Raw genomic sequence first — 23,809 nt, 5'->3', positions numbered from 1 at the left:
AATAGGTGTATATGGGTGCTGGATGGTTGGCACAGACTTAATGGGCCAAAGGGCCTGTTTTGTATGACACTCCGACTCTATGAATTAAATCAGTTGTCTTTAGGTAATTTCCCTCATGGGAACTATGCAGACAGAATGTCTTCTCTAACCACTGCACATACTCGAGGTCAAAGTCGAAGCCTAGGTTATTGTCATCTGCACAAGTCCATGTATGCACAGGTGCAATGAAGCACTTACTTGCAGCAGCATCACAGGCACATAGCATCAGATAAGCAGCATTCACAAGAAAAACGTAAATTAAACATCAATTATACACAATTTTTACAAGAAAAAAAGCACAATTAGAACAAAAATAAACAGAAGTTCATTTTAGTGCAAAGTGATCAGAGTGGCCATAGTGTTGCTAAACTGTAGTGGTTATTAGGATTTTGCCAGTTAGTTCAAGAACTGAATGGTTGAAGGGAAGCAGCTGCTCTTCAGCCTGGTGGTGTGAGACTTTAGGCTTCTGTACCTCCTGCCCGATGGAAGCTGTGAAAAGATGGCATGGCCCAGATGGTGGGGCTCTTTGATAATGGATGTTGCCTTCTTGAGGAAGTGCCTTCTGCAGATACTACTGATGGTGGGGGAGGATGTGCCCCTGATGTATTGGGCAGAGTCCACTACTCTCTGCGACTTCTTACATTCCTGCGCATTTGAAATGCTGTACCAGACCACAATGCAACCAGTGAGGATACTTTCAACAGTACATCTGTCAAAGGTTGTTAGAGTGTTCGGTGACAAGCCGAACCTCCTTAACCTCCTAAGAAAGTAAAGATACTGGCGCGCTTTCCTTATGATTACATCTATGTGCTGGGCCCAGGACAGGTCACCTGATATGGTAACACCCAGGAATTTAAAGCTGCTGACTCTCTCCACCGCCAGTCCCCCAGTGTAGACTGGCACATGTCTGTCCTCCTTCCCCTTCCTGAAGTCGGCAATCAGCTCTTTATTTTAGCTGACATTGAGCGAGAGATGGTTGTTGCGGCACCATTCTACCAGGTGTCCCATCTCGCTCTGGTAAGCTGACATCGTCATCTGTGATTTGTCCATCAACAGTAGTGTCATCGGCGAATTTAAAGATGGCATTGGAGCTGTGCTTAGCCACACAGTCACGTGTGTATAGAAAGTAGAGCAGGGGACTAAGAACTCAGCCTTGAGGTGCACCTGTGTTGATGATTAACGAGGAGGAGATGTTGTTACCAATCCTCACTGAGTGAGGTATACCGATGAGGAAGTCGAGTATCCAGTTGCAGAGGGAAGTACAGAGGCCCAGGTCTTGATGTTTGATAATGAGTTTGGATGGGATGATTGTGTTGAATGCCAAGCTGTCATCGATGAACAGCAGCCTGACGTATGTGTTTCTGTTGTCCAGATGATCCAGAGCAGAGTGAAGAGCCAGAGAAATTATATCTGCTGTTGACCTGTTGTGGCGGTGGGCAAACTGGAATGGATCTAGGTCACCTCTAAGGCAAGAATTGATCCGCGCCATAACCAACCTCTCGAAGTACTTCATTACGGTTGATGTAAGTGCTACCAGACGGTAGTCATTGAGGCAGGTCACCATGCTCTTCTTGGGCACCGGTACAATAGATGCCTCTTTGCCTTTCAGACCACAGAAATATGTTTGAATATGTCCGTAAATACTCCAGCCAGTTGGTCCCCACAGATGTTTAGTACTCGGCCAGGTACACCGTCTGGATCAGACGCCTTTCATGGATTCACTGTCCTGCAGGTTGCCCGGACGTTGGCCTCAGGGACTGAGATTACAGGGTCATCCGTGTATATGGAGGCTCGTGTGGGTGTGTCATAGTTCTCCCCATCAAAGCATGCACGAAAGGCCTCGAGCTCATCTGGGAACGATGGGTCGTTGCCACTTATGCTTCCCGATCTCACCTTGCAGGAAGTTATATTGTCCAAGCCCTGCCACAGCTGTCCATTTGTGATTCCAGTTTAGTCCGAAATTGCCCCTTTGTGCTTGCAATGGCCTTCCGGATGTCGTACCTGGACTTCTTATATGACTCTGGGTCGCCAGCCCTAAATGGCACAGATCTAGCCCTTAGCAGATTGCGAATCATCTGGTTCATCCAGGGCTTCTGGTTGGGGAAGACTCTGAATGTTTTTGTGGATACACACGTTCACACACATCCTTATGAAGCCGGTGACGATCGTGGCATATTCATTTAGATCCGCTGACGAATCCTTGAACACAGTCCAATCCACTGACACGAAGCAATCTCGAATTTGCTCTTCTGCTTCTGCCATCCACCTCTTCGTAGACCTTTTCACCGGTGCCGCGTTCTTCAGTCTGTCTGTACGCAGGCAGAAGAAGCACAGCCAGGTAGTCGGATTTACCAAAGTGCGGGCGAGAGATGGAGCGGTCGGTGTTCTTGATGGTGGTATAGCAGTGGTCGAGTCCTCTAGTGTTGCAGGTGATGTGTTGATAGTAGTTAGGCAGAGACTTCTTCAAGCTGACCTGATTAAAATCTCCAGCCACAATGTGACAGGCGTCAAGGTACGCTGCTTCGTTCTTGTTGATTACAGCACTTAGTTCCTCAAGTGCTGGCTTGATGTCTGTCTGAGGTGAGATGTAGACTGCAGTCAGGATTACGGAGGAGAACTTCCGTGGAAGGTAGAACGGTCGGCACTTCACTGCCAGGTGTTCCAGGTCAGGGGAGCAGGGCTCTGCAGGCATTTGCAGAACAATATTTAGTATGTAATTGTCAACCTGTGGCACTGTGCACATGAAGTGAAAACCAAGCACAGGGAATGGTGTAAACTTCCTGTGAAACTGCATTACAGAAAGTAGAAGTGACAAGACAAATGAGCAGAAGAAACTACACAATGAGGAAAAGAGTAAAATACAGTATCACTTTTCCTAATGGACACCAAATATCTCTACAGCAGAAATCACCAGATGCACCAATAGAAGCAATTGCATCATCATCCATCAAGTGCATTCAAAGGACAATGGAAAATAAGCAAGAAGTCTTGTTGGCAACACTGAGCATTGAGATAGATATATCCCAGACAGAGTGAGATTGGAAAGCACCAGCACAACCAGGCCTTCTACCTCAACACTCACTTCATCTGATTTCAATAGAAACTTGGATAAAGTCATCCCAGAGCTTTGGACGTTCCATTCCTTTGTAGATCTTCAGCAAGAACTGTTCAAGTTCATGTTGCTCAGCAAAGTTCGAAGTAGTCAAACACTCTCAATAACTGTCCCTTCAGTAGCATGAGTGTTCACAAATCTCTTCAGAATGGGCGAAATTACTTGCTCATCAGGTTCTGAGGAAAGAGAGCCTGAGAAAAGTCTTTTTTCAAGTATCATAAGCTTCCTAAAGAGCCCCATTTGAGAATGAAACACATGGAGCAGTGTATTTAAGGATCCATTGATATATAATGTCACCATGAGTGAAGGCTAACAGTGCAGGATTCTCTCCACACAAGAACTTAGGGTGGACAATTGTTGATGCAAGATTGAAGAAAGGTATTAAGAGGCAGAAACCAGCACAGAAGCATAAAATCTAAGGAGAAGAGCAACGTACTGACAGTAAAGGCCATACATAACTTGCTTGCACATTGGAGTAAACAGAACAACCAGTCTAAACCTCCATCTCCTGGTGGCGCAGTGGGAAGGTAGGTATCTTTAAACTGTGCCAATAGTAGACTCTTCCAGCAGATAGCAATATGGACATGTTTAAGAAAGAGTAAATATTATGCATTGTAATCTGAATTTACCTTAAATTTCATAGAAATGTGAAGTAAATGTTAATATTTTTAATGTTCTTCATTCCAGAAAAGGCACAACTTGGGATTATCAATCTTGTGCCCAGTGAGTGTGCAGAGCTTATGTTACTGTGATAGTCTTCCAAGGCTGGACTAGTAATCATAGTAGGTGAGACCAAATACTACAGCACCAGTTTGATTATTTGAATCTGGTTTACAATATGTAGAAATAAATTACAGATGTCAGTAAAATTTCTGAATTATTGTGAATATGCAACAGATTCATAAATGACCAAGTGACACACCAGTGTAGTTGCAAGCACATTCCACACTCAGTTTGCAGTGCATCTAGCGATGTAGGGAAATCAATGCTGGCATGCCTGTAACTCAGCAAAAGCATCATGTGGAGATCTGTGGTGCGGAGGGTGGTGGGACGGTTTGAAGAACTTACACTTGGAAAAAAAGAAACTCAAGGAGGGAGATCAATTTTGAATACTTATATAGATATAGTGGTGTCATTATTCATACGATTTCACTCGTTAGCCACTTATTCAACTACTCAATTTTAAAATTCATTTTTCAGGATGTGGACATCTTGGCAAGGCCAGCATTTATTGACCACAGGTTTTACTGATATCAGTGTTTTATCACTACATGTTTTAAACCAGATTCAAATTTTGAAACTGTAGTATTTGGTCTCATCAACTCTAGTTATTAGTCCAGTCTCGGAAGACTAACACGCTAACATAAGCACTGAGCACCCACTGGGCACAATATTGACAAGCCCATGTTGTGCCTTTTCTGGAATGAAGAACTTTAAAAATATTAAAATTTACTTCACTCTCTTATGAAATTAAAAGTCAACCTCATTTGGTGTGGGGTCTGGAGTCACATATAGGCCAAAGTGGGAAGGATGGCAGATTACCTCCTTGAAAGAGGAACCTGGGTTTTAAACTGTGGAGTTCTAATTAAGTCAAGTCAAGGTTATTGTACAAGTATGCTGTCAATGCTGGTAAACATAATGTACTGAAATTAATTTATTTATGTATTCAAGTAAATATATGCTCTGCCTGGGACCACAAGAAACTGCAGAGAGTTGTGGACACAGCCCAGCGCATCATGGAAACCAGCCTCCCCTTCATGGACTCTGTCTACACCTCTCGCTGCCTTGGGGAAGCAGCCAGTATAATCAAAGACCCCACCCACCCGGGTCATTCTCTCTTCTCCCCTCTCCCATCAGGCAGAAGATACAGGAGCCTGAGGGCACATACCACCAGGCTCAAGGACAGCTTCTACCCCACTGTGATAAGACTATTGAACGGTTCCCTTATATGATGAGATGTACTCTTGACCTCACAATCTACCTTGTTATGACCTTGCACCTTATTGTTACCTGCAATGCACTTCCCTGTGGCTGTGACACTTTACTCTGTATTCTGTTATTGTTTTTACCCTGTACTACCTCAAATCACTGTGTAATGAATTGATTTGTATGAACAGTATGCAAGACAAGTTTTTCACTGTACCTCGGTACAAGTGAAAATAATAAACCGATACCAATATGTGCCAACATTATTTGTATAAACTTTGCTTAGATAAACCACATTCTATTTCTAAAGTCCTAAAATATAGCTGATTGAAGGGTGAGTTTTTAGTTGCAGTCTTTGTTGACTGGGAAGTACACAGGACATCAAAATGTAGAAATGAAGTCTCTAATAAATGAGCTGAACTCAGCAAAAGTTGCAGGTACTGGAACTGGTCGCAATGTCCCCAAGTTAAAGAAGGGGAAAGAAATCAATCAAGCTCTTCACTCTTGATTACTTCTCATTAAGTCCTGTTAGAAAGCACTTGTGTATATGTTGAGTGAACGCAGGATAAGGTTTCGCCCCGATCCTTTGTAATATCAAACAGCCTGCTGACACCTCACTGATTAGGCTCAGTAATGAAGGTTGTTCATTTAGGGTGATGTATCGGACAGCTGCCAGACTCCCTGAAGAAGTACATCAATATATATCAAGACCGTGGGAAGAACCTGAGAAAGCATCAATCTGCCAAACACACCGGCAAAAATCATAGTAGGATCGCTCGAGTTGTAGGGCTGAGGAATGTGGTTTACAAAATGCAGGTATTGTGGCCAGTTGTGTTTCATTGTCAATATGTAACAGAATGCACAAACTTGTCTCGGCAGCTAAGAAGAGGGGGATAGGGTCTGCTCTGTTGGGAGCTGATGGGGATTCGATGGGATGAGTGGTTTCTTGGTGTTTTGAAATAACTCAGTGTGAAAATACTCAGCTTGAGTAAAAATGCAGTTTCCAAAGAATGACTTTAAATGTGAGGGGCGATCAGCGTCATTACCAATTAAGTTTAGAAATTGAAAATTACAGCATTCCCCCATTGTTTTTAAATAACCTAAAAATGCCCCACTCCTGACCTGAACCAAAAGTGAACAGTTCAAGCCCACCTTAACAGCCAGGTGATACAGATATCCCTTTAATTTTTCCCATTTTCAGGGTAATTCTGTCTTGCACTTCTTCTCTGGGCCACAAGCTGGCAGCAGAATCAATAAAAATCTGGTTATTTATAGCAATTTCCTGCCATCTTCAATGTCATGAGATTCTAACCACATCTTCAAGTTACTTTAGTTTTATTGCTATGTTTTCAACAACACATCATTAGAATTGCTTTTAAGCATAATTTAAAATTGCCCTCTAATCATAATCAGCTTAGAAATGAAACCTTGTAGTCTAACGGTTTTATCTCCTATTTATACAAGACAGACATTGGCACTTTTTTTTAATGTGTTCTCAGCTGAGCAATCATAACATTGTTATTAGCACAGAGGGGGGCCATTTGGCCCATCGAATTTGTACTGGCTGTTGTAGAGCAATCTAGTCACTCAGCTTTTTATCCAAATCATTCACTTTTGCATAAGAAATTAGACCAAGATTAGGTCATTCAGCCCCCATGCTAGTTTTGCCATTCAATTAGATCATGGCTGATCTTTTACCTCAATATCCCTTATCCCCATATCCCTTGGCTCCCTGAATATCAAAGAGGTATCTGTCCTATGTATACTCAGTGAATCAGCCTCCATCGCAGTCATGGGTAGAAAATTCCCTCTGCATAAAGCAATTGCATCTCATCTCTGACCTGATCTCCTTTATTTTAAGACTGTGATTGAGCAACTAAAAACTGTATAAGCTAGAAATCTGAAATAAAAACAAAATTGCAGTTTTTAAGACTGTCCTGCTGGTTCTAGACACCCCAGCCATAGGATATATCAACCCTATTAAGCCCCATAAGAATGTTGTATGTTTCAAAGAGATTATCTCTCATATTTCTCAATGTAAGAGAGTACCAGCCCTATTCTGTTCACTTTCTCCTCACACAACAAACCCACCATTCCAGGAACAATCTGGTGAAGCTTCACTGTGCTTTAAATATTTATCTAATTTCAATTAGAAAAATCACAATTATACAGTATTGACATTCTTTTACAAAGTGTATTCCAGGTTGTAGCTACTCCTGCCACCCATGAATACATTCCCTATCACCTTTAAATCATGATGGAATCTCATGATCATGGGGTCAAAAATCATGGAATAGGCCCTTCAGGCCATCGATTCTGTGCTGGCCATTAAATACTTATCTATATTAATCCCATTTTTGAGCAGTTGCTCCTCAAGCTTCAGTTTCTTTAAGATTCAAATGTTTATATATTTCTATATTTCCAAACTTCCTTAAAACATAGGAGGCCATTTTGCCTCATCCAGTCTATGCAAGCTCACAGAGCGATCCCACTCCTCCTAAACTCTACCAATCAGCTACACAACAGGGACAATTTTCAGCAATACTCACAAAATACTGGAGGAGCTCAGCAGGTAAGGCAGCCTCTATGGAGGGAAATAAACAGTCAACGTTTCGGGTCGAGAGCCTTCACGTCGACTGTTTACTTTCCTCCATAGATGCTACCTGACTTGCTGAGTTCCTCTAGCATTTTGTGTGTGTTGCTTCAGATTCCAGCATCTGCAGAATCTCTTGTGTCAGGGACAATTTTCAGTTGTCAATTAACCTACCAATTTACATGGTCACAGAAAGAACGTGTCAACTCCACACAGACAGCATCCAAGGTAAGGATAGAACCCAGTTGAATCTCCTCAGTACCCTCGCCAGTGTAATCACAACCTTCCACAATGTGGTGACTAGAAATGCATGCACTACTTCAGCTGTGGCCTAACTAATGATTAATATAGTAGAATCATAATCTCCCAGCTCTCATATTCTACGCCCTGGATAATAAACTCAAGTGTCCCATATGCCTTCTTCACCATCTATCTACCCGTGTTCAGGAATCATGTACGTCAAGGTCCCTCTGACCCTCAGTAATCTCTAGGATCCTTGGCTTCGTTGCATTATCCTACACTTTTTATCCTCTCAAAATGCCTCACCTTACATTTTTCAGGATTAAATCCCAATCATCAGAGCTCTGCTCATTTTACCAACACTCAGCAATTCAGGTACAGCTTCTTCCCCTCTGCCATTAGATTTCTGAACGTTCCATGAACACTACCCCATTATTCCTCTTTTGCATTATTTATTTATTTTTGTAACTTCTGGTAATTGTTCTGTCTTTATGTCTTGCACTGTGCTGCTGCCGCAAAACAACACATTTCATGACATATGTCAGTGATAATAAACCTGATTCTGATTCTTCTGAACTCATCAATATTGTCCTCCTCACTGTCAACAACACCACATTTTTGTCACCTGTAAACTTTTAAATCATATCTCCTACATTTACTTCCAGATTGTTAACGCATATAACAAAGACCAAGGATCCCAACAATGATCCCAGCAGTAAGCTACTGGTCATAGGCTTCCAATTGCGAAAACAACCTTCCACTGTAACCTTCCACTTTCTATCACCAAGCTAATTCAGGATCTAACTTGCCAAATTGCCTCAGCTCCCATTTATTTTTACCTTTTGGACCTTTCTCCCATGTGTGATCTGGCCTTACTGAAATTTCAACTTTAAGAGAACGTCATGGACTGTAAAGCACTGTGGATCGGGAGAAGTTTTATAGAAATCTAAGTCTCTCTCCTTTTACTCTTTGGATCCCCAGCTTTGGATCTGGGTATCTTTGGCTAATCAGCATTAACTGTATCCGTTTGTTCCCTGAACTCACCTTCTCTTAGCCCACACCATTGTCATGTCAATTAACCATCTCATATTCTCTAAGTTTATCCCTCATTCTTATTAACTTCTTACTTCCATTTTTCATTTTCATTTTCTATCACTGCATAAGTAATACATGTTGTTAAAGTGTAATTCTTGCTTTAAGACTTCTGCCTCTTTATGTAAAGTGTCAGATGGTTTACTGTTTTCTGGGTCTTCACGTTGCGGGAGCTTCCATATTTATTTGAATAAACACTTTATTGGCACTCCTTTGTAAAGTTGCTGAACAGTTCATGCTATGGTCAAACAGATTTAGAACCCATTTACTGGCTGTCGTCATTAGCTGCAGGCCTTCACATCTTTGTGGTTGATTAAAGTGTTATGTCTAAGGCATTTAACATTTTAAATTGTTGTAGATTCCATAGGCTCTTTTGCGTTGCTATTTTGGAAGACAAGTAACAAAGATTAAGTAGCATTCAACACATCCTTTTATTTGAAGGTAGTCAATGATCAACCAACTGCAATGATTGATGCAACAGTATATGTAAGTAGGTTAGATTATGAGAGGCATAGCAAGGGTAGATAGAATCTTTTTTTCATGGTAGGACTATCAAAAACAAGAGGGTGTAGGTTTAAGGTGAGGAAGGAATTTTAAAAGGGGACCTGAAGGGTAAATTTTTTTTTACACAGGTGGTTGATATCTGGAATGCGCTGCCAGAGAATGTGGCGGAATCAGATACAATTATTATGTTTAAGAGGCATTTAGACAGATGTTTAAGAAGGCAAGGGATGGAAGATTATGGTCCTAATGCAGGCAAGTGGCATTAGCGTAGATGGGGAAAAAGATTGGCATGGGTACAGTGGACTGGAGAGCCATTTCTGTGCTGTACAACTTTATGACTCTATCAAAGTCACATCACATGGAACACATACGTATAACAATTTTATTACTGCTGCTGCCTGATTTGTTGAGTGTTTACATCACATTATATTTTGTTTGAGATTTCTATTATTTGTTGCATATTTCTTTTATTGTTAAAATATCAACAGGATAAAATCAAGCTTTATTCACACGTGGCTCAGAGGATTCTAAACTCTTTTATCTACACAAAGCTGGGGGAAATTCTTGCACTCCTTTTGAAACTGAAAGTATTTGAAATTGCATCATCACAGTAGGAATTCACTTACAATATTTACCACTTGAAGAGAAGAAATGGATTTTCTGCCTAGCTTTGAATTTTAAAATCTGCTTGTGATTAAATGCTGAATCTTCATATCTACATCTCAAGGCTCTGAAGGAACATTGTTTCCAGGGTATTATTATATATGGATTATGTTAATCCCGACAATTTCACTGTCCGGAAAATGACATTAGTGAAGGGATGTGGCATGCCCAACACCAGACTCACAGAACAGGCACTCTATTCCATTAAGTACTTTGCATGATCTTGTGACATACCATGTGCTTTGCAACCATTTAGGTGATTTAAGTGTGGTCAATGCTGTAACTTCCTTATTGTGAGAGATTGAAAGGTGGTGGTTTCCAGAGGGATGGGTGTCCTGGTATATGAACAGAAAGTTAATATGCAGGTATAGCAAGTAATTCAGAAGGCAACCAGTACACTGGACTTAATTGCAGGAGGATTTGGCTACAAGAGTAGAGCTGTGTTCTAATTATATAGTGCCCTAGTGAAACTGGAATGTTACCCACAGGTCTGGTCTTGCTATCTAAGGCAGGGTATACTTGTGATTGAGAGAATGCAGCAAAGCTTCACCAAACTGATTCCTGTGATGGAGGGTTTGCTGCATAAGGAAAGATTAAGCAGACTTGGCCCACATTTTCCAGAGTTTAGAAGAATGAGAGTTGATATCATTGGAAGGCACAAAGTTCTTCACAGGCTTGACAAAGTAGATGCAGGTAAAATATGAATCATGATCTTATTGAATGGTGGAACAGGCATGACGGGCTGAATGGCCAACTCCTGCTTTTATTTCTGGCTAAAGCAAACTACCACAAGCTGCACTGAAAAAAATGATCAACTATTCTGCTTTCTTTCTAGCGTTCGGGATAGTGGCGAGTGACTGTGCAGGCACGTGACGTCGCTTGGAAGCGCGCGGGCGATTTAAAAGTCAGAGGAGTACCTTCAGCTTTCTTTCCAGCGGCGAGAGAACGGAGAGTGCTGGAAATTAACGAGGACCAAGTTTTTTTTTCTTTCTAGTGTTCGGGATAGTGGTGAGTGACTGTGCAGCCGTGTGACGTCACTCGGAAGCACGCGGGTGATTTAAAAAGAAGACTGCCATATCCAGTGGGCAGCATTGGAGCGGGCAGCATCGGAGCGGGCAGCGGAGCGAGAAGGAGCAGAATGGTTTGGGCTTTGGTTCAACGGGCTTCGGCGAGACTGGGTAAGAGGTGAGATTTATAGAGAGGGGGTAAGTTATTAGTTTATTTATCTCAGTATTATAGTATTGGACAGTGCTTTAGCAGTATGCATCTGGGGTTGATCTTATGTTTGGAGTGCCAGATGTGGGGACCCTGGGAGACCACCAGGCTCCCTGATAACTACATCTGCACAAAGTGCACTGAGATGCGGCTCCTCAAGGAACGTGCTGAGAATCTGGAGCAGCAGCTCGATGACCTTCGGCTGATTAGGGAGAGCGAGCAGGAAATACACTGGAGTTATAAAGCATTTGTAGAGAGTACCTCTGTGGAGGTCCCCCTCGAAAATCGGTATCTCATTTTAGATTCCGCTGGAGAGGATGACCTGACAGAGGAAGACCACGGCAGCTGGGACCTTGGCACTGTGCCTGGTACTGTGATCCAGTGGGGAAGGAGAAATGCAGTGGTTATTGGGGATTCTACAGTGAGTGGAACGGATAATAGATTCTGCGAAACCGACAATGAATCCTGGATGGTGTGTTGCCTCCCTGGTGCCAGGGTACGGGATGTCACGGACCGGGTCCAGAATATTCCGAGGAGAGAGGGTGATCAGCCAGGAGTCCTGGTACACGTAGGTACCAATGACATAGGTAGAAAAAGAGAAGAGGTCCTGAAGGAGGAATACAAGGAGTTAGGGGGAAAGTTGAGAAGTAGGACCTCCAGGGTGGTAATTTCAGGATTACTACCTGTGCCACGTGCCAACAGTAGTAAGAATAGAAAGATCTGGCAGATAAATGCATGGCTGAGTGACTGGTGCAGGGGGCAGGGCTTCAGATTTCTGGATCATTGGGACCTTTTTTGGGGGAGGCATGACCTATTCACTAAGGATGGGTTACACCTAAACTCCAAAGGGTCCAATATCCTGGCGGGAATGTTTAATTTAGCTGTTGGGGAGGGTTTAAACTAGACTGGCAGGGTGATGGAAACCAGGATGGTAGGATACAAGACGTTAGGGTAATGGAGGATGTTTATAGAAACAAGTCTAAGAGAGTGTGTAGTGAGGATGGTAAGAAGGACAGGCAGGTGAAAAGTCAGGATAATTTGCTGAACAATAGAAGTACAACAAACCAGGATGTTAGGATACAGGATGTTAGGATAGATAGGAACAAGTCCGAGATAGTGTGTAGTGAGGATGGTAAGAAGGACAGGCAGGTGAATAGTCAGGATAATTTGCTGAACATTAGAAGTACAACAAAATCAATAGCAGATACTGGACTAAATGTACTATATTTGAATGCATGTAGAATTAGGAATAAAGTAGGTGACCTAGTGGCACAGCTACAGATTAGTAAATACGACATTGTGGCAATCACCGAGTCATGGCTTTATGACAGATGTGATTGGGAACTCAATGTCCCAGGGTACACAGTGTATAGGAAGGATAGGTGGGTAGGCAGAGGGGGTGGTGTGGCCTTGATGGTTAGTAATGATATAAAATCAATAGAAAGGAGGGACATTGGGTCAGAAGAGGTGCAATCCTCATGGGTGGAGCTAAGAAATAGCAAGGGTAAAAGGACAATAGTAGCAGTTATATATAGGCCCCCTAATAGCAGTCAGGAAGTGGACTATAAGTTGCAGTTAGAAATAGAAAAAGCGTGCCAGAGTGACAACTTTAAGATAATTATGGGGGATTTTAACATGAAGGTGGACTGGGAAATCCAGCAAGGCAGTAGATCTCAGGAGAGTGAGTTTGTGGAATGTCTACGGGACGGCTTTTTGGAGCAACTTGTTGATGAGCCCACCAGGGGATCAACTGTTTTGGATTGGGTGCTGTGTAACGAACCGGAGGTGATTAGGGAACTAAAGGTAAAGGAACCATTAGGAACTAGTGATCACAATATGATTGAGTTCAGTTTCAAATTTGAGAAGGAGAAGCTGATAACTGGTGTATCAATATTTCAGTGGAACAAAGGAAATTACAGAGGTATGAGAGAGGAGCTGGCCCAAATTGATTGGAAGAGTAAGCTGGCTGGGGGGATGGCAGAGCAGAAATGGATTGAATTTCAACAAGAAATAAGGAAAATGCAGGATAGATATATTCCAAGAAAAAAGGTTTTGAATGGAAAAAAGGCACAAATGTGGATAACGAGAGAGGTGAAGGCTAAAATAAAAGCAAAAAGGAGGGCATGCAAGGAAGCAAAAATTAGTGGAAAAACAGAAGACTGGGAAACTTTTAAAAACCTGCAGAAAGAAACTAAGAAGGTCATTAGGAAAGAAAATATGAATTATGAAAGGAAGTTGGCAGATAACATTAGGAAGGATATAAGAGTATTTTTAAATATATAAGGAGTAAAAGAGAGACACAGGTTGATATAGGACCAATTGATAACGGTGCGGGAGGAATTATAATGGATAATAAAGAGATGGCAGAGGAACTAAATGAGTATTTTGCATCGGTCTTCACTGTGGAGGACATCAGCAATATATCAGTTAGTCAGGGGTCTCAAGGGATGGAACTGAGTTCAGTTAAGATCACTAGAGAGAAGGTGCTAGGAAAACTAAATGGACTAAAGACTGATAAGTCTCCCGGACCGGATGAGGTGCATCCCTGGGTTCTGAAGGAGGTGGCTTTAGAGATAGTGGAGGCATTGGTGATAATATTCCAGGAATCGATAGACTCCGGCATGGTTCCAGAGGACTGGAGGGTCGCAAGTGTAGTTCCGCTATATAAGAAAGGTGGGAGGCAGCATAAAGGAAATTACAGACCTATTAGTCTGACGTCGGTGGTGGGAAAGTTATTAGAATCGATCCTCAAGGATGAGGTTATGGAATACCTAGAGGTGCAAGGCAAGATAGGTCCTAGCCAACATGGTTTCATGAAGGGAAGATCCTGCTTGACCAACCTATTGGAGTTTTTTGAAGAAATCTCAGGTAGGGTGGATAAGGGAGAGGTGGTAGATGTTGTGTATTTAGACTTTCAAAAGGCCTTCGACAAGGTGCCGCACAAGAGACTGATCAATAAGATGAGAGGTCATGGAATTACAGGTAGGATAACAGAATGGGTGGAGCATTGGCTGGTTGGCAGAAAGCAGAGGGTGGGAATAAAAGGATCCTGTTCTGGTTTGCTACCAGTTACTAGTGGTGTTCTGCAGGGGTCACTGTTGGGGCCGCTTCTTTCTACCCTGTACATTAACGATTTGGATGATCGAGTAAATGGTTTTGTGGCTAAGTTTGTGGATGACACCAAGATAGGTGGAGGAGTAGAGAGTATTGAGGAGACAGGTAGGTTGCAGAGAGACCTAGATAGTTTAGGAGAATGGGCAAGGAAATGGCAGATGAGATTTAATGTTGAGAAGTGTACAGTTGTACGCTTTGGAAACAGAAACAAACGGGCAGATTATTATCTAGAAGGGGAGAAAATTCAAAGTACAGGAGTACAAAGGGACTTGGGGGTACTCATGCAGGATACCCTAAAGGTTAACCACCAGGTCGGATCGGTGGTAAAGAAAGCGAATGCTATGTTGGCATTGATTTCGAGGGGTATAGTGTATAAAAGTAAGGAAGTGTTGATGAGGCTCTACGGGGCACTAGTGAGGCCTCATTTGGAATACTGTGTACAGTTTTGGGCCCCGTATCTTAGGAAGGATGTGCTGATGTTGGAGAGGGTTCAGAGGAGATTTACGAGGATGATTCCCGGAATGAAAGGGCTAACATATGATGAGCATTTGTCGGCTCTTGGACTGTACTCCCTGGAGTACAGCAGAAGGAGAGGGGACCTCATAGAAACATTTAAAATGTTGAAAGGACTGGACAGAGTAGATGTGGCCAAGCTGTTTCCCTTGGTGGATGAGTCCAGGACCAGAGGGCACAATCTTAGAATTAGAGGGTACAGGTTTAAAACAGAGATGAGGAGAAATTTCTTTAGCCAGAGGGTAGTGAATTTATGGAATTCTTTGCCACGTACAGCAGTGGAGGCCAGATCACTGGAGGCGTTTAAGGAAGAGATAGATAGATATCTAATTAGTCAAGATATCAAGGGATATGGGGATAAGGCCAGAAATTGGGATTAGAATTGTTTTTTTTTCATTTCCCCCCCCCCCCCCCCATTTCTCATTCTTCTTTTTTTCCCCTTTTCTTTGGAGCAGATTCGATGGGCCGAATGGCCTACTCTTCTGCTCCCTTGTCTTGTGATCTTGTGATCTTGGATAAATATTGACCAGAATGTGGGGACAACTGCACTTTATTCTCTTCTTTGAGCAGTGCCATGTATGTTTAATATCTACTCAAAGGAACCTTGGTTTAAGGATACATTGGAAACACTGCATTCCTGACAATGTAACACTCACTCGACAAAGCATTTTCATTGCTTTTAAGATGAATCAATTTATTTATAAGGCAAATACTTTTAAGTCTGATAAATTGAATGTCATCTGTTGAAGGTTAGAGAGAAGATTAGAATATTCCTACAAAACAGTTGGATTATATTTCCACTTTGAAATGGAAGGTATCTTAAATAGCAGCACTTCAGAACACAATTAGTACTTCCAGTTATTAAGCCAGTAAACAGACCACTTCTCAAAATATTTATTTTAAATGAACTGAGTCTGGGGTTCTCTCGGATGATTATTTTACTGCAAAATATTTAGTATCAAGACAGGTTGTGACATTGGGTGGTGAAGTAAATGGACCTCCCCGCTCCACATTTAGTGGTAAATAATTTCCTCCTTTGATCTCAGATGTTCTGCAGGATTGACTTCCTTGAGTACAGCCAGTGATAGGGACCTCCTGTAGGGATTAGATATTATGTCCGCACAAAGGCTTCAGTTGTGGGCAAGAACACCTGGAGTGGAGGAGGCTGAGGGGTGACCTTATAGGCGAATGGTCACAGTCTTTTTTCCAGGGTAGGGGTATCTAAGTGCATAGGCTTAAGGTGAGAAGATTTAAAGGGGACCTGAGGGACAACTTTTTCACGCAGAGAGTGGTAGGTATATGGAACGAGCTGCCAGAGGAGGTAGTAGAGGCAGGTACAATTGCAATGTTTAAAAGACATTTAGACAGGTGCATGGATAGGAAAGGTTTAGAAAAGGTATGGGCCAAACCCAGTGACCTACAGGCTGGTCAGCCTGACGTCAGTAGTGGGGAAGTTACTGGAGGGAATTCTGAGGGACAGGATTTACCAGCATTTGGATAGACAGAGTCTGATTAGGAGGAGTCAGCATGGCTTTGTATGTGTAAAGTCGTGCTTGATGAACCTTCTATAGTTTCTTGAAGAGGTTACCAAAAAGGTAGATAAGGGTAGGGCCATGGATGTTGTCTATTTGGACGTTAGCAAGGCCTTTGACAAGGTCCTGCATGGTAGCCTGGTCTGGAAGCTTAGGTCCCATGGAATCCAGGGAAAGCTAGTTAGGTGGATTCAAAATTGGCTCGGAGGTAGGAAGCAGAGGGTACTGGTTGAAGGTTGTTCCTTGGAATGGAGGCTGGAGACTAGTGATGTGCTACAGGGGTCAGTTTTGGGACCCTTGTTATTCATTAGTTATATAAATGACTTGGATGCGAATGCTCAAGACTTGATCAGTAAGTTTGCAGAAGACACGAAATTAGGAGGTGTCATTGATAGTGAAGAAGGTTATTGTAGATTACAGGGGGATCTTGATCAGTTAGGCAAGTGGGCTGAGGAGTGGCAAATGGATTTCAATACAGATAAGTGTGAGGTGATGCATTTTGGAAAGTCAAACCAGTGTAGGACTTATACAATCAACGTTGATCACTAGGGAGTGTAATGGAACAGAGGGACTGAGGAGTACAAGTAAATAGTTCATTGAAAGCGGCCTCACAGGTGGACAGGGTGGTGAAAAAGGCGTTTAGCACACTGGCCTTCATCAGTATAGGAGTTGGGACATTGCGTTGCAATTGTATAAGTTGTTGGTGAGGCTGCACTTGAAGCACTGCATACAGTTTTGGTCATCCTGTTATAGGAAATACATGGTTAAATTGGAAAGAGTGCAGAAAAGATTTATGAGGATGTTGCCAGGACTAGTGGGCCTGAGTTATAGGGAGAGGTTGGGCAGGCTAGGTCTTTATTCCTTGGAGCCTAGGAGAATGAGGGGTGATCTTAAAGAAGTTTATAAAATCATGACGGGCATAGATAAGGGGGAAGGTAGCAGTCTTTTCCCCAGAGTAGGGAGACTAGGGGGGCATAGATTTAGGGTGAGAGGGGAAAGGTTTAAAAGGGACTTGAGGGGCAAATTTTTCACACAGATGGTGGTGCGTATATGGAATAAGTTGCCAGAGGAAGTGGGTGAGGCAGCTACAATAGCATCATTTAAGAAACACTTGGATACATACATGTAGGGGCTGGGCTTAGAGGGATATAGGCTGAACACAGGGAGTTGGGACTAGCTGGGTGGGCACCATGGTCGGCATGGACTGGTTGGGCCGAAGGGCCTGTATCCGTGCTGTATTGCTCTATGACTCTATGACTCTAAATGGGACTAGCTCAAGTAGAGAACTTGGTTTCATGGAGGAGTTCGGGCGAAAGGCCTGTTTCTATGCTGCATGAATCTGTGACTCTTTTTAGCCGCTAACTGATATGGCAGGTGTTGCAACATCTGCCTGGCATTCTGGGACCTTGGCATTCTACACAATGGGTGGAACATGAAGTTATGTGGCTCAATTTCTAGGCTCAGGCATGCTGCAAAAAACTGGATACAGGCCTGACCTGCCCCTTACTATGTACTAACATGAACTTGAGAGATAAATATTGACCAGGACATGGATGTACCAATATCAATACCAATACCAATATAACTAGAGGTTATTCACTTATTGAGTACCTCTAGTTCAACTCATCACCAAAACACTCCTTCAAGTGAGATTTCACCTGATATTCCTTTTCTGGTCAGCTTCCATGTGCTGGCAATTGAAGGGAAATTCAATGGTTTCCTCAGTAAAGAGAAGAGCTAATGCTTGTTATCTGGGTCTGAGAATATAGAATTGTGTTGACAGAGATGGAGGCCATTTGACTTATCAAGTCTATGCCAGCTCTTAGTCAAGCAACCCTGTTACCTATAAAAAGACTTTCTGGACACAGTCCAAGTTCTATATAAAAGGACCATCAGTGGTCACTTTCATATAGTTTGACAACTTTGCAGCTAGTTAGCATCTTACAGTGGATGGACGTGAATGTGTAGATAATCTGCAGGTAAGACTTTTGCAAAAACCAGCGCACTATGAAACTGACTGGAAGTTTGAATGACAGTCCAGCTTGAATTTAGCACTTTGCAAATGAAAAGGCCAAAAGGCAAAAGTACACACAAAAGGATGAAGATCTGGGTGTCAGATAGAGTCGTAAAGAAGGAGGATCGGTGGGGAGGTGGATGTGTTTAAGGAGGGTATTCTGGAGAATGGGATTGATAGCTGATGTAATGACTGGTATGAAGGTGCTGAGGATTGACTAAGAGGCTACAGCTGAAGGAACAGAGAGATCTGGGGCTGAGGGGCTGTGATTGGTGGAAGGCTGGAATAAACTGGAGGTAGAGATAGTGGTGGGGATGGATAGATTTAAACCTAAGAAGGGGAATTTTAAATGACAGGTATTGGGGGCACACAAGGGTGGGTGATTGTGAATCTTGATTTTCTGACTGGGTTATCAGGAGGGAATCCAGGAGCAAGGTTGATAATCGCTTATTTTAAACTCCTAAATTCAGGATATACAAGTCAAAAGATAAAAGAATCACACGGTACTTATCTTGTTGATAATAGTTATGTTTACTTCTGGTTAAGGGAACTGTCTCAGAATAGTTTATGTATCAGTGTAATAGAATATTGTGCTAAGAACTCTAGACCACAAATGACCCTCATATTACTGATCCCTATCCATCTTTGGTCATTATTTTTATATCTGCTGTCTTGGTTTCAATTTCATTGACCTGAAGTAGACCCACACACTGCACTATGTGATCAGGTGAATGCTTTGGAGGGTGAATATTAATGGGAAGTTGTCAGGCAAACTGAATGTTCATAGTGGCCTACAATTTTCACAAGGCTGCTCCCCTATCCACCAAACTCATATTTACCTTGCATGGGTTCCCTTGTGAAAGTTCTGTAAATAAAAACCTGGCTATGACCTGATCAGTGGGGCCATGACACTTGTAAACTTTTAGGAACTATTAAAAATACATTATACCATTACAATGTTTTTAAAATTTTAAAAAATTGCAACACTAAAATATTCTAGAAGACACTTAGAGAAATTAAATACAGTTAACTTTAAGCATATCTCTCTTCCATGCAGTTGTCCCTCACAATCGAAATGAATGGAGATGTTGAATCAGCAACAAGCTTAACCTGTTGTGGAGACAGCAGAATCTGGAGCGACAAACAATCTGCTGGAGGAACTCTGCTGGTCGAGAACATCCCCCCCACAGATGCTGCTTGACTCGCTGAGTTCCTCCAGCAGATTGTCCGTTGTTGTTTAATCTGTTGTGGACCATGTATGCCGATTTCCCGGTGTAACTGCTGGGAGACTGTGGAAGTATATACTTCACTGTCGGAATGCAGTGGTTATCAGCTGTGCAGAGGTTCACGAATGCTGCCTGTGCTCAAGCTTGCACGGAGTCTTAAACTTCCTTACCGTTCCGGAGGTGTTGTGAAAAGTTTTGGCCATTATTTTTCAAACAGCCCTGGTAAAAGTGAATGGGTATTCAAGGTAAACTTTTCACTGGCTGGAGTGCACATTGCAGTAAGGTTGTGGTTATTAGTCAATTCTCTCAGAGCAGAAGGTCACTGCAGGAATTTCTCACAGCGGTTTCCCAGGTCTGACTATTTTCAATTGCTTCATTAGTGACATAAGGTCAGAAATGGGACATTTGTTGGTGATGACACGAGATATGATTTCATTTGCAATCCTTTAGATAATGAAGGAATCTGTGCCCACATGCATCAAGATCTGGACAGCAGTCACAATGGGTTTATAAGAGCAAACAATATTTGTGCTGCAGAAATGTGAAGAAATGACCATCTCCATGAAGAGAGAGTCTCATCATCTCTCCTTGACAATTAATGTCATTACCGTTATTGGGTTTCCTACCATCAACGCTCTGGCAGGGTGGGTGTGTGGTAACCATTGACCATGCACCAGGCTCCAAAATACTGTGCTGAAAAGAGCAGCCTGGAGACCGGGTATCCTGTAGACGTGACTCCAGATGCTCCGAAGCTTTTCCATCATCCATGAGACACAAGTCAGTAATGTGAGGAATAAAGCCCACTTTTCGGGATGAGTGCAGCTCCCAAATCATGCTAGAAGCTGAACACTTTCATGTCAAAGCAGCTTATTTGATTGGCAACCCATCTGCCATTCTAAACAATTATCCTTCCACCATCAGTGTGGCATCTGTGCCATCTGCAAGATACAGTACAGCATCTCCATTGAGTTTTATACAGCAGCATCTCACAAACTTGTGACTTCTACCATCAAGAAGGGCATGGGAGGCAGGAACATGGATTAGTACAACATTCGAATTCCTCTCTAAGTTATCTATCACCCTGAATTTGGAATACATGGCTGATCTTTCATCATTTCTGGGTAAAAGTCCTGGAACATCCTGACAATACTGCAGAAGTGAGATCCTTTGCCACACAACTGCAGCTACTCAAAGTCAAAGTCAAAATCGAGGTTATTGTCATATGCACAAGTCCATGTGTGCACAACTGCAATGAAAAACTTGCAGCAGCATCACAGCCACATAACATGAGATAAGCAACATTCGCAAGAAAACATAAATTAAACATAAATTATACAAAATTTTTACAAGAAAGAGCACAATTAGAACAAAAACAAAGCCACAATGTCCATTTTAATGCAAAGTGATCAAAGTGGTCATGGTGTTGCTAAACAGTTGTGATGAGGGTTTTGCCGGTTGGTTCAAGAACCGAATGGTTAAAGGGAAGTAGCTGTTCTTGAGCCTGGTGGTGTGGGACTTCAGGCTTCTGAACCTCCTGCCTGATGGTAGCTGCAAGAAGATGGCACAGCTTGGATGGTGAGGATCTTTGATGATACATGTTGCCTTCTTGAGGCAAGTAGCTGAACCATTGCCAGCTTCTCATGGGCAATTAGGGATAGGCAATAAAAACCGGCCTAGCCAATGATGCTTGTGTCCTATGAATGAATAATTAAAATAAATAACTAAGACATTGTGGAGGTGTGGGAAATATAACAGTGGAAAAAGGAAAGGTAGGGGAGACAACAGTCAAGGAATACTTAATTTCTTTCATTGTTCTTGTACATAAAACTATTAAAATTGATGTCATTGAATCTTTTCCTTTTTTAACCAACCACTTCTTTGATGATTCTTTGTTTATTTATATGTAGTTTGAGTAAGATTTCTCATCTCTTTCTTAATAGTTCTTTATCTGTAATATTTTTCAGTTCTGATGGTGTTATTGTCCCCAAATGGTGACCTTTCTTTCCTTTCTCCACAGTTGTAACTGATGTTTCCAGCATTTAGTTGTTTTTGCTTCAGACTTGAGGAAGCTGCAGTATTTTATTTCTAGATGAGTATCCATGTCTCCCTGGCCTATAACTTGCTTTCATGTTGGTCTGAAGATTGACAGGGACAGACCTCGGCTGATGACAGCAAGGGATTGTGAAAAATGATTAAAACCATCATTAGTCAGTATTCATTTCCATCAGCAGTTTAAATTACTTGGGAATAGGTCAAAAATCCTGGGTTGTTTATTAATCTGAGCGTAATGAATGCCTGTCAAATGTTCCTCCCTATATATTTATCCACTTTAGAATCTCTCTGATGTATGCTGCCATACTAATGCCTTACACTTTATTAAGGAAAATGTTTTGTGTAAGACTGGATAGTTTACAATTGGGACAGATAGAGTTTGAAAGTGCATCTATATGATTGGCATGATTTAGCTAATTAAGTTTCTCATGTGCATTAATTGTATACATTAATTTCATTCACCAAAGCTTTTCAAGAGCACTGAGGTATTTAAAAAAAAAGAAAATATAGAGCAGTAATAATTTATCTTTTCCAAAGGTCATCACCTGTGACTTTAGAAGGTTGGTGTTCACACTCTTCTACACAAGTAAGATTTTGATAAAGCATTTGCAGGTACAGACTCATATAAGTCCCTTTTCAAGTCTGGTGTCAACTGTGTGCAGGGCATTGGTGTGCCATAAGGACGGCCTAAAGACATGAACTGTGTGTCCGTTGGCTGCAGGAAGTCAGACCATGAAATTAAACATTGTCATCTTTGTTTTATGTTTGTAAAGTGGGCACATGTTTCAATCTTGCTACTTGCACTTTTAACATCTGGAGAACTAAATCTGCCCGAGTTCAATCTTACCTCCAGAACCAATCAGCACTCCACTGTTGAAGCCATCACGGACTTCTGTCCATGCACGGTCAAACACAGTCATCAGAGATGTGCTGTCAGTCAGTTGCCACTCACTTCTTGTCATCTGACTCTCATGGTTAAGCAAGTATTTGTTGAGTAGAGCATTGACATCTGGCTCCTCAGCCTTGTACCAGGACTGACAGGTGTAAAAACAACAATCTTGTGAGAAAGGTAAGTCAAGGCAAATGGCTTACTTATATTAGTCTATTTTAATGTTTTTAATTACGATATAATTTAAGGTTGTTTAATTTTTATTTTCTTTAATTATTTAAAGATATTTGAACAGTTTTTAAATGTTTCAAAGTATTTGAGACATTCAAAAACATCTCAAGGGCCTTTGGTAACAGACTTTCAGGTACGGAAGGTGTGGTACAAAGGACCGGTTTAGTCGAGGGAATATTTCAAGGTCACTTCAAGTTCTCAAGGTTAAGAATTTTATGAGTTCAACAGCTCACAGCAAGAAATAAGTAGACCAGTTAATGTTGGGTTTGGCACAGAGCCCGAACTTGCCATTTGGGGTACCTACTTACCTCGACTAAACTGGTCCTTCGTACCACACCAGTCAGAAATGAGACTGCACAGGCAAGCCCCATGTTATGGCTGTTCAGGTAACAGAAATTTGCCTGTACAGAATTCACGGATCACTGCCCAAAAATTTGAGATGCAAAATAAAATCCCCTTTTTCAGAATTGAAATAAATAAATAAACACAATTTTTTTGTCAACTCGTGTTTCTTGACGCATGATGACGTGGCTTTGCTTTACGGAAAATTGCGATGTGGATCGTTTTGTAGGAATGCAATACCTTGTAACGTGGGGGGCACCTGCGGCCTGGACACACCATGGTTGCCACGGTGCCTCAGTTTGAATCTTCCCCTTTCCTCTACAAGACCATTATAATGGGACTGGGCCTCTCCATGACTGTGCCTAGCTCTTCAGTTGCACCTGCCTTGTTGAAGTACATCATGTTAGGTCTTTCCAAAAAGATGAAAGCCCACATTCCTGGAAAAAAAGATTTAAAATGGCCATGTTAAGAGCTTCAGGGAACAGCCAAGTTGCTTTTCCCAAGGGCCTTTA

The 23,809-nt window shown here is 42.1% G+C and overlaps 1 protein-coding gene across 1 annotated transcript in view; it reads right to left on the bottom strand.

Moving 5' to 3' along the window:
- Positions 1 to 23,326, bottom strand: part of LOC127583884 (gonadotropin-releasing hormone II receptor-like) — a 32,021-nt gene extending 8,695 nt beyond the window's left edge. The window contains exons 1-3 of the mRNA XM_052040274.1: positions 23,264 to 23,326; positions 22,683 to 22,869; positions 2,513 to 2,721 (exon numbers count right to left, since the gene is read on the bottom strand). Of these exons, the coding sequence (XP_051896234.1) occupies positions 2,513 to 2,721; positions 22,683 to 22,869; positions 23,264 to 23,326 (459 nt within the window). The remainder of the gene's footprint in view (positions 1 to 2,512; positions 2,722 to 22,682; positions 22,870 to 23,263) is intronic.
- Between the last annotated feature and the right edge of the window lie 483 nt (positions 23,327 to 23,809).

The sequence above is a fragment of the Pristis pectinata genome, chromosome 28 (assembly GCF_009764475.1).
Source record: "Pristis pectinata isolate sPriPec2 chromosome 28, sPriPec2.1.pri, whole genome shotgun sequence".
Lineage (NCBI taxonomy): Eukaryota > Metazoa > Chordata > Chondrichthyes > Rhinopristiformes > Pristidae > Pristis > Pristis pectinata.
The sequence above is the reverse complement of the archived record's forward strand: the minus strand, read 5'-3'. Positions and strand labels throughout refer to the sequence as shown.